The sequence below is a fragment of the Falco peregrinus genome, chromosome 6 (genome assembly GCF_023634155.1).
Source record: "Falco peregrinus isolate bFalPer1 chromosome 6, bFalPer1.pri, whole genome shotgun sequence".
NCBI lineage: Eukaryota > Metazoa > Chordata > Aves > Falconiformes > Falconidae > Falco > Falco peregrinus.
This window is the reverse complement of record NC_073726.1, coordinates 17821757-17832795: the sequence shown is the minus strand read 5'-3', so window position 1 is coordinate 17832795 and position 11039 is coordinate 17821757. Positions and strand designations below refer to the sequence as shown.

General features: G+C 41.9%; 1 protein-coding gene across 1 annotated transcript; it reads left to right on the top strand.

Annotated features, from left to right (window-relative positions):
* The first annotated feature begins 659 nt into the window (after positions 1-659).
* Positions 660-8237, top strand: ARMC10 (armadillo repeat containing 10). The gene is given in 7 exon segments (XM_055807242.1): positions 660-698; positions 701-839; positions 2095-2240; positions 3394-3528; positions 4799-4975; positions 6074-6145; positions 7349-8237. Coding segments are annotated over 7 exon segments (963 nt in total). The 3' UTR covers positions 7604-8237.
* Positions 8238-11039: the final 2802 nt, after the last annotated feature.

Genomic DNA, 11039 nt, shown 5'->3' with positions numbered 1-11039 from the left:
GAGCGGAACAAAAACATGCCCCAGAGGAGTTACCAGAGCACTACTGAGGGGTAAGGGGGACCCTTCGCGGGGTTGGGGGTGCCTTCCCCCCCACAGGTGCTACCGTGGGAGTCTGTGGTTCTATTGGGGTCCAGGCTGACGACCAGCCGCCTCTTGGAGGGCCCCTGTGATTCTAAGGTGGCAGCTGAGAAACCATGGCCTTGAGTTAGTATTTAAAGCCACCGAGCACCGATAGCACTAGCAGATCTGGCCAGCAGGTATGTATACCACTTGGGGCAAATGTTTTCAGCATATGTATTCTTAATATATTGCTGTATTATTTTTAAACTTTAAATAGATTTGGGGGGTGGGGTGGGTGGGTTGTGTGGGGTCTAATTAACGTCTTTATAAACAGCTTAGTAGCTCTAAAGTGCGGTTTTATTTTCCTCTGTGGTACCCGGCTGCAGCAGCCTTCCCAAAGGTGCAGCCTGTGTCGGTACGCGGTGCAGGTGGCCAGGCTGCCCTGAGGCCGCGCTTTGCTGCTTTTCCCCCCTAGAAGAAAACCCGCATGGCGTCGTTTGCGGGTCGCAGGCTGGGGGCCTCCCAGACTCGGACTCAGGGCAGAGCCGCAGGGCCTCGGCCCGGTGCGGCAGGGGAGGGGGCCGGCGCGGCCGGGCCGGATGGGGCGGCAGCTTCCGCGGGCGGGCGGCGGCGGCGGCGGGAAATGGGCGAGCGGGCGGCCCTGAGGGTGGCAGCCGCCGTGCTGGGGGCGGGCGCCTGCTACTGCCTCTGGCGGCTGGCGGCGGGCGGCCGGCGGGGACAGCGGGCTGCGGCCGGGGCCGCCCGGGGCCCGCCGTCAGGTGAGGGGACGGCCGGGCGGGGACGGCGTTTCGGGGCTCGGCCTCTCCGATGCGCCGGGGAGGCGGGAGGCGGCCCCGGCTCCGGCCGTCCCCAGGCCCGGCTCTGGAGCGCGGCCCGGGCCGCTGCCGGCCGGCGGGCTCGGGGCAGGCCTGCGCCCAGCGGGAGGGGGAGCAACAGCACGGCTTGGCGGCCCTCGGGTGGCCGTGCGGCCTTCCCAGAGGACTCCAGAGCACGTTTGGTATTTAGAGAGGCCTGGTTTATTGTTTTCAACTCCCAAAAGCATACGTCCATTCAGTATATTTCCTTAATGGGCCGATTTTCTGTTATTAAAGTTGTTTGTGCCCCCCCCCCCCCTATAATTTACAGCTACAAAAAGTGTTTAGATGAAGATAAGGATAAAAAATAAGATTTTGTTTTTCTAGCTGGCTCTTTCAATATCATAAATAATGTTGACCTCTTCTTTCTTTTTCTTCCCCTTTCCCCAAGAATACTATGGTGTTTGCCTGGTGAGATGGTGGCAGCAAATATGTGGAATTATAAAGGACTGGTTAGCTTCTCAAAAGTAATCTCTCATCATCTATGACTAGTTCAATAGTCATAGGTTGGGTTTTCAGGCTTTGCAGCTAGTTAAATAGTTCTGCCTCTAACCTGGTGGAAAATGGTCTTTGATGGTATTTGTGTCACCCCGTTATAAAAGCCAGGTACTCCATAACATCATCCTGACTCAAACAGCCTGCTTCAGTTACTTGAGTCATGCCATGATTGGCAGTGTTCTTAACACTGTGGCTGTTATTTTGTCAAAGGACCTCAGGGTACTAGCAAAATGTCATTATCGTAATTTCTGAAGTGGTAGTCTGCAAGTCAGAAGTCTTGTTTTCCTACAGTGTCCAATCAGATTTCCACATTTCATTTCAGGGAACGCAATGAAAGATGTTAACGTATTTGGTGAATATTCCTAATGACTTTGAAGGGGCGATTTGCTGTTGGTTAGCCAAAGAGTAATGTACCTCAAGCTGTTATGTATTCCTTTTATTTTCTATTTTGAAAAGAGGTAGTCAGAGGACTCAGGGAAAAGGATGGAAGGCTTGCTGTTGTAAAACACAGTCTTCTGATACAATGGTTGGATACAATCAGACTTGGAACAATGCATCCTACAACTGAGAGCTAAACCTCAGCTTTGTAAAAAATGTTAAGTGATAACTAAGTGAAATGTCTCAAACTTGTATCAAGTATTTCATTCTCAAACACTGACAGACAACAGTCCTCTAGCATCAACCCATACCATGGATGCGGATGCTTTACAGAAACTTATTCATTTGCTCCAGGCCACAGATGATCCATTAATTCAAGAGCAAGCTTTAATTACTCTCAGCAACAGTGCTGCCTTCTCTGTAAATCAAGTAAGTATTGTTCTGTAGAAAACAACAGTGTTTAGATACTGGTCAGTATGGAAGATGAGAGTTGCTGTTTTGCCGAAGAGTGACGCAGGACTGAGAGCTAGGATAGCTTGTGCTCTAAAATCTTCTTTATGTCTATGCCTTAATTTCTGCTAGCCCAAATTGTATAATTTACCAGCTTCATATAATTTATCTAAGCTTAATGTTTGTACAACTTAAAAGTCTGTACAGAGTTCTATATTTTAAAAGTGCTGTAAGCCTATCTTTTGTTGCTTACAGTTTTGTATGCTAATGAAAGGGTTGAATTGGGGAAGGGTCAAAACTTTCAGGATCAGAAATTTACTGAGATAATTTAAAATATGTTATCTTTACAAAGTTGTATGCTGTGTACGTCTTAGCAACTTTCCAACTATCCAGGTCTTTTCAAATCAGTTGGAAATATGATGCAGAAAAACTTTGACCTGGATGCAGATTTTCATGCCTTTGTAAATGTTCAGCATCCAGGGTTCCACCTTTTTTTTTTTCTTTTTTTTTTCTTTTGTATGGTACTTATGACAGTTGTGTATTCTGGCTTCTCAAAACTGTTTTCTTAGTATAAATCAGAGCAGAATATAACTGAATCCCAAGGCCTGTTGGCCCATTTTTCATTTTCTAGAAAACAGTACATGTGCTTTTTCAGTGATGGTTAGAATCTGTGGGAAAGATTTTAAAAAAATAAAATCAGGTGTAATGGAACAGAAAGATAAAGTTTTAGAACTTCTAACGTAATAATATAAAGATGCATCTTGAAATTCTGTTCTGTTCAGTCAGGACCTTTAAGTACTCTGACCTGGCTCAGCTGTTCTGTAAAATCTTTATGCAATAATTACCTTTGATTCTTTATAATCTAAAATGTTTTAAGCATGCTTTGCAGGCCAGATTTGAAAAGCAAAGGTGTTGTGCTATTGTCAAATAATTCTTTGGCCCTAAGCAGGATTATTCTTAATTTCAGTGGGAGCAATAAAGCAATGTCTGCTAACGCTCTGTCTTTAAACAGAGTAGTCCATTAGGGAAGTCTTCATTTGCACATTTGGTTTGCACTAAGATGGAAACTTTGAGGAAAGCCTTTAGCATTTAAATTTTTAAAAGTCTTACTAGTATCTGTTCTGTATTTCAGGATATAATCCGAAATTTGGATGGCCTTTCTATTATTGGAAGGATGCTTTCAGATTGTGTTCCCAAAGTTAAAGAAAAAGCATTAAATGCACTTAATAATTTGAGTATGAATATTAAAAATCAGGAAGAGATACAGGTAAGTTTCTTAAAGGGAAAAATCAAAGTAATTGAGACACAGAGGACAGTACAGGGTTTTCAGCATATTTGTTAAATACAAGCCAGGATGCCAAGATGTTTTGAAGTTAGACATACAAGTCAGCAGATCTGGATTATCTGTGTGTCCCAAGGCCAAAAGGGTAACTTAACAATGCATTGCATCACTGGCACTGGCTTTTTTTTTTAAGACTACTGGGAAACTAGGCAGTTTGTGTTTAGCTTTCACCACATGCTATTAAACAGAGATTGTGCTGCTAAGTTTATAGTAAAATTAGGTGAGGCAGATGATTTCCAAATGTATCTAGAACATCAGCAGTGGTTGTTTAATAGGATGGATTGCAGACTGAACTTAGCATGACTCCTTAGGCAAGAGAGAAGAAAACAGTAGCTGATCCCCTGGATTTGTATGAGACCAGGGGATAGTTCCATCTTAAAAGAATAGTGTGTAAAAATAGTAACAAGTCCTGCTGTTCAGTAGATACTATGGATGTGAAATGACCAACCATCAAAAAAGCATCCACTTCTGACGTTGTCAGATTAATCAATAGATGAAGAAGTGTCCAAGCAGCAAGCTGATAAAGATTTGAAGTTTTTTACTAGTTTTTCAGTAGTTTTTCCTTAGCTTGATAAAAACGCAGTTTGACTGTACATGGTGGTTTGCAGCATCTTTAGTACGAGCAACTTTTTTTAAAGTAGTGCTTGCCAACAGCAAGAAGGTAGAAAACTCCTGTAGTGAAGGCAAAGTAATTTTTTTTCTTAGTTAGAACTCCCAAGACTTGTTGTATACTATCATCCAGAAGAAAATTAGGTAAATAATAGTTGTTAATGTAAATTGTCATCACTGTTGCTGAGGAGCACTCCAGTGAATGGACCACATGGTTGGAAGAAGACTTGTCCTTAGCTTGTTATCAGCATTTGAGAAGATATTAGTTGCTGTAAGTGATTGTTTAAATAACTCCTTAAAGCAACTGTGGCACTTCCAAGATGGGGTCCAAGCAGTTTGGGTTTTCAGAGCAATTTATTATTCAGGAAGTTTAGTGAGCGTAACTGTAACGTCTGCTTCTATCATGCTGATAGAATGTTTGGATATATTCAGAACAAAACAAAAAAGGACTTGTTTCCAGGTTATGTATTTGGCCAGCAAGAGGTATTTATGCTACTGTAGCTAGGCAACTGATACTATTTGTGAATAGAAAATATGCTTGTATCAAAAGATGTCTTCTCTTTTTATCCCCTTCCTTTTTCCCCAGGTATACATAACACAAGTTTGTAGGAGCATTGAGTCAGCTCCCCTGAACTCTGAACTGCAGCTAGCTGGACTCAGATTGTTGACAAATATGTCTGTTACCAGTGACTACCATCATAAGATGATAAACTCAATTCCATGCTTTCTTCATTTGCTTTCAGAAGGAACTGAAAGGACACAGGTACTGGGGAGTATATTGTTAATGAGCCATTTATGAGCTGCTTTACTTGCCTCCCTTTTACTGTTTTTGTAAAACCATTTAGATTGTGCTTAGAAAACCAAATATTCTTTAATCATAGCAGATAGCACATAATATCCAAAAATACAGTTCTATATTATTTTCTCAATGTAAATTCGGAAGAAGGGGAGGAAGGGAATGCTGATAGCAGAACTATTGGGCTAGAGCTCTACCAGAGCAGTGCTGTATGCACTGCTATTGTCCTATGCCTTTGCTATAGCAACTCCAGAATTCTCTTCTGCCCACTAAACATTGCTACTGCATCACAGGGCAAGAAGAATCTGCATGTGAAAGGCTTCACTGATGCATGATCTCTAGGGAAACATGCCAAGCAGTGATAACCTAAGCTAGGGATTTCTGTACCCTTATGTTTGTATGTACCCTCATTACATCTCTTGGAACCTTAGTGACTGCAGTGGGAAATTGTGCTTATTTGTGAATTATTGTAATATCAAAAGAAGATAAAAGCTTCAGATAGGGACCAAATTCAGTGTTTATTCAAGGTGTCACAGTACCATCACAATCAATGTACTCAGTTGCTCTATCAGATCAAAAGCAGTTTTCCAAAACACGAATTTCCACAAAACTTAGCAGGCCTACTTAAGCACAGTAAGTAGCCGTTGGCCTTTTCCCAGTGTTTAGCTAAAAGATTAGTGTCACAAGGTCCAGGAAAGTACAAAGGTGTATTTGCGTACGCTTCTGATTGCATTTTAAATACAGTACTTAACCAGCCTTTGTATATTTTAAAAATATTCAGTGTTTTGCCTGCTGTTAGTTGTTGATAGATCTTGCCTTGTTTTGATGCTTAAGTCAAACTGAATTCACTTCTAGAATGCCTATACTTAGCACATACATGCTAGTGACTCCGTCAGCTCTGGTTTTTCCTATATCTGTACCAAAGACTGAAGAGCACAACTCAAGATGTTAGTTGACCCATTCTACCTTTCCCTCTCCAAGTCAACACCAACATTATTTATGCCCATTACTGCTGTATTTACTGGTTTTGGAGCTTGCAATGAATTTGTATGTTCCTTATTTCAGATTCAAGTTTTGAAAGTACTTGTGAACTTATCTGCAAACCCAGCCATGACAAGACATCTTCTCAGAGCTCAAGTAAGATTCTTACTGTTTCATTGTATTTTTAGCATTTATACGTGTGTATGTGTGTAGATCTGTGCATGCATTAGAAGAATTGTAATGTATTAGAAGCACATATGCAACTCCAGAGTAAAAGTTTTGGCAGTACCTGGTTAAAATCAGTAGCCAAAAGTGTGTTTCTTTGAAAGGCTAGCTTTCTTCCGGAGTGTGGTGTGATACAGGTACTCTAATTTGCAGAGGGAGCATCACAGAGACTATGCACTTGAAGACAGTCGGTCGTACTTCCTGTGTACCATTCCAGATAATCAGTGACAGCTTGCAGAAGCCTGTTCTCACCTTTCCTTTCTACCAAAGGGGTAGTACCATGAAGTTTTGTATCTAAGGTACCCAAAACCTCATTTCCAGACATGCAGTCAGTATACAGATCGATCGAAGACCAGGTACAGACATCAAATACAGCCAGTATTGTAAAAGATCCTTCTCAACAGCTGTTTCTATAGCTGACATATTGTACCCAGGACAACCAAATTCCACTGAAATCCCCACCCCTTTACTCAAATGCAGCTATAAAACTGTTGTCTCTAAGCACTGTAAGTGAACTTTCCCGGTGCATTTACTTGTGTCTTTGTGGAGAACTTTATCTGACATTTGTTATTGCTGGCCTTGGCACACAGGTTTATTTCAGTTGTGTCCTTTCCTCACGCCAAAACAGAGTCAGGGACTGGAATAGTGCTACATCCTCCTCCCCAGAGTAAGTTTCTTAAAACATGCAGTGGCTTTTATTTTTGAGCTGTTTGCCACGGCTGACTTTTCATTATTGAAACAAAATTAGTGTAGCTAAATACTCACTTCTCTGTTAAATGAGATGTGCTAACATAAAAACATTCAGATCACTGCAAAGGGCAAAAGCAATGTTACTGAGAAAGAAAGCAGACCCTCTCTTCCAAATAGGAATTTTCCAGACAACCACATTTTGGAGATTGAAAGTACAAAGCATTTATTATCCTGTAAGGCACACGCCAGTCTTTTCTACAGAGGAAACATGCATGCTGTGCAAGTTTCTGGCATGCTTTCACAGCATATGGAGTTCTGGTATTTTATAGGGTTTCTCTTTTATATGGTGTAGGTGTGGATTTTAATATATTATTTTTTAGTTAGATTTAGTTATGTGTACTTACTGCTGGTGCTTAAGTGTGGATTATTTCTTGAATGCCCTAGGTGCCATCATTGCTGTTACTTTTTGGCAATTGTACACACAGAGATATTCTGCTTAGAGCCCTGGCATTTGCAGCAAACTTGAAAAAGAACGTGAACAATGAAGATGGCACCATGATTCAGGACCAGTACAGTGAAGATTCAATTTTCTTCATACTCTGCAGGGACTCTGCCCCATTCACTCAGAAACTGGCATCTTTGTTGCATCACCCTGATACAGAAGTGAAAGAGCAAGTTGTGAGATTATTAACACAGTAGTGTTTTTTTTTAAAAAGAGACTGACCTGATGAAAATACCTGATCTTAAGAATGCTGTGATTAAAAAAAAAAACCCAACAAGCAAACAATAAAACAACCAAAAAAATACTGGATAGTACCATATTATTAGGCACAAACCAGTTACTACAAAAGAGAATGCAATGTATTTAATATAGAAAGCGTAACATTTTTTTATGAGCAAGACAAAAGCAGTAGCTTAATTAGTACTGAAATACCACTGTACAGCTGGTACCTGTACCAGAGGGGGAGGAATAGTTTAAAACATGAAGACTTTCATACATGCACTGACCATTTCAAATGGGCGAGTGAAGTGAATCAAAATATTCTTCTCGATGTCAAAGAATTTTTGTTGCCTTAAATATTTACAGCTGTTGAATAAATATCTCTACAGAATGGAGCATTAAAGATTTAGCAATTAGAGATTAGGCATTTACTTTTTTTAATCTGATAACTACTAAATGGGTGCTGGCAAATCCTAGAAAATATTAAATAAAAATAATACCAAACTATCATTGGATTCCTACAAAATTAGTATTTTCAATGAAAACTGCATATTAAGGTTACCCACCCTGTTTTGTTCACCTTACCTGCATGAAATATATTCTGAAATGACATTCTCATGTGCTTAGTATATCCATTGCATTTAGCCAAACTGCAGTGCAGTTAACCACAACTGTGCAAGGTTTCTACACTTGAAAAATAATTGCAAGAATTTTATCTTTTTTTAACATTGTCACTTTAAGGAAAGCATGCATATTTTCCTAAGTATTTTAAGTCAAAGATTATCTGCAACTGCAATTCAACATTCTCATCTTTGTTAAAAAGTCTACAAGAGCAGTATCATACATGTTTTTACAAAAGCTTCCTGTTCTCTGGGTAGTCCTTGAGGCTGCTTTCCTTGGAGAGCGCTACTCTTTTCTCTGCAACTGGAACATCACCAAAACAAGTGCTCCTGTTGAGTTAGTCCCCGTAGAGCTTGTGTCATCAATCCAGTGTTAATTCAGAAATGAAGTGGAGCACAAATAAATGTCATTGTGAAAGAACCTGAAGGATGTTTCACTGATGAACATGAAACGTACTAGCAAACACTTCATATTTAAAATGAGACTACTGAAACTTCCTGAACACCGCATCGGAGAGAGTGAAAAAGTGTCAGCTGTAAAGGCTAGAAAATAAGTTTTTCACTTTGTACCATTTTTAAGAGAGCTGTATTACTTGAACTGTTACCAGATGCTTCATCTTTCTAAGTTAATATACTCACTCTGCTCTGAATAGTACTGTCTTCTCTTTCTGTAATTCAATAGATATTTATTCTCAGCAGGTGCCTTTGCAATTAGCTAGAAGTGCAAGAAAAATGTGACCTTGAAAATACACATATCTATGTCCTGATCAATACAGGGGCAAGGCTACATGTATCTAGTTTATCTGCATAGGTAGTTTTAACTCATCAGGAATACAATTAAGGCAGAAGCTGGCATGATTCCCAGTCAGACCCCTGACAATTGCTGCATCGACAGTAACTTCCCTTTCTCCTTCCCACTGCTCCAAAACCAAGTTAATTTTGTAATAAGCAAGTTAGATTACAATCACTTAATGTTTTGCCACTTTTTTAGTTTAATTTTTTTCTGCCTTTATTCTCTTGTGACAAGAACTTCATCTGGTCTGTTCCAGGTGTATCTGATAGATAGGTGTTTTCTTAAGCTCAGCAACAGAGATTCTAGATGTCCTTCTCCATGTTCTCCAACCTAAAAATAAGTTATTCAGATATCTTTTTGATAATTAAAGTTGATCTCTTATCCTTTGATATCTGACAGAAACAAGTGACCGTTCTCCCCTTTTCTAAAAGCACATGACAGCTTTTTACATTGTTGTCTCAGTCGTCTTTTACTGGTCTAGAAAGACCTATATTTAAATGCTTTCTTCATAGAACACTGCTGTTGAGATATTTTCAAATGATGCAAAACTCTCCAAAGAGTCTTCATGCAAATGTGTCAAATTATTTTACCCCACCCCACCCTAGACTGAATCTTTCCAGCACCAAGCAAAGTGTAACAGTCACCATTCTGCATACAAATGGTGTGAATTAATAGATCCACAACAAAACTTATGCCATTACTGACGTTTAGTCTCTGATCCTCTTCAATATTTCTCTGCTGTATGGCTGCTTATCTAGGTATTCTGTATTTTAGTTCCATTCTTTCTTTCTAAAGTACAGAATTTTACTGAATAGTCTATTGATGATTTTGAAAACTAAAAAAAAAACCCAAAAAATATTCAGTTTTAATCACATCCTTCAAAGTAAAGTACTCAAAACATCCTGCAGCTTGGTGTCCTCCAAAATATTATGAACATGTATATGCGTTGTTTTATCCCAATTGTTATTGAAGCTGTTCTGTAAATACAAGGCCCAATAGAGGCTTCACCTGAAAGGCCCTCCCAAAAATCAACATTGAACAACTGAGAGTAGTTTTAAACCATTTTTGTACAAATTATGGTGAACACACTTAGACCATACTAGAATTACCTTTTCAAATAAAGAAATCTTGATGTTTGTCAAATACCCAACGAGTGGTGGGGAACGGGGTTACATCCTGCTGGCGGCCGGTCACAGGTGCTGCTCAGGGCTCCGTGCTGGGGCCAGCCCTGTTTAATGTCTTCATCAACGATCTGGACGAGGGGACCGAGTGCACCCTCGGTCGGTTTGCAGGTGACACCGAGCTGGGGGCAGTGCTGACCTGCGGGAGGGCAGGGGGCTCTGCAGAGGGGGCTGGGCAGGCCGGGCCGATGGGCCGAGGCCACTTGTAGGAGGTTCAACAGGGCTCAGTGCCGGGTCCTGCCCCTGGGTCACACCAGCCCCGCGCAGCGCGACGGGCTGGGGCAGGGGGCTGGGAACTGCCTGGGGGGAAGGGCCTGGGGGGGCTGGGTGACAGCCCTGGGCAGGAGCCAGCCGTGTGCCCGGGGGGGCAGAAGGCCAGCAGCGTCCTGGCTGGTATCTGAAACAGTGTGGCCAGCAGGGCCAGGGCAGTGACCGTCCCCCCGCCCTGGGCACTGGTGAGGCCGCACCTCGAACACGGGGTTCAGCTTTGGGCCCCTCACTTCAGGAGGGACGTTGAGGGGCTGGAGCGTGTCCCGAGAGGGGCAACGCAGCTGGTGAAGGGTCTGGGGCACAAGTCTGGTGAGGAGCAGCTGGGGGACCTGGGGCTGTTCAGCCTGGAGAGGAGGGGGCTCAGGGGGGGACCTTACTGCTCTCTGCAGCTCCCTGACAGGAGGCTGTAGGCAGCTGGGGGTCGGTCTCTTCTCCCAGGTGACAAGAGACAGGACAAGACAAAATGGCTCAAGTTGCGCCAGGGCAGGTTGAGGTTGGATATTAGGAAAAATTTCTTCCCTGAAAGGGTGCTGAAGCATTGGAACAGGCT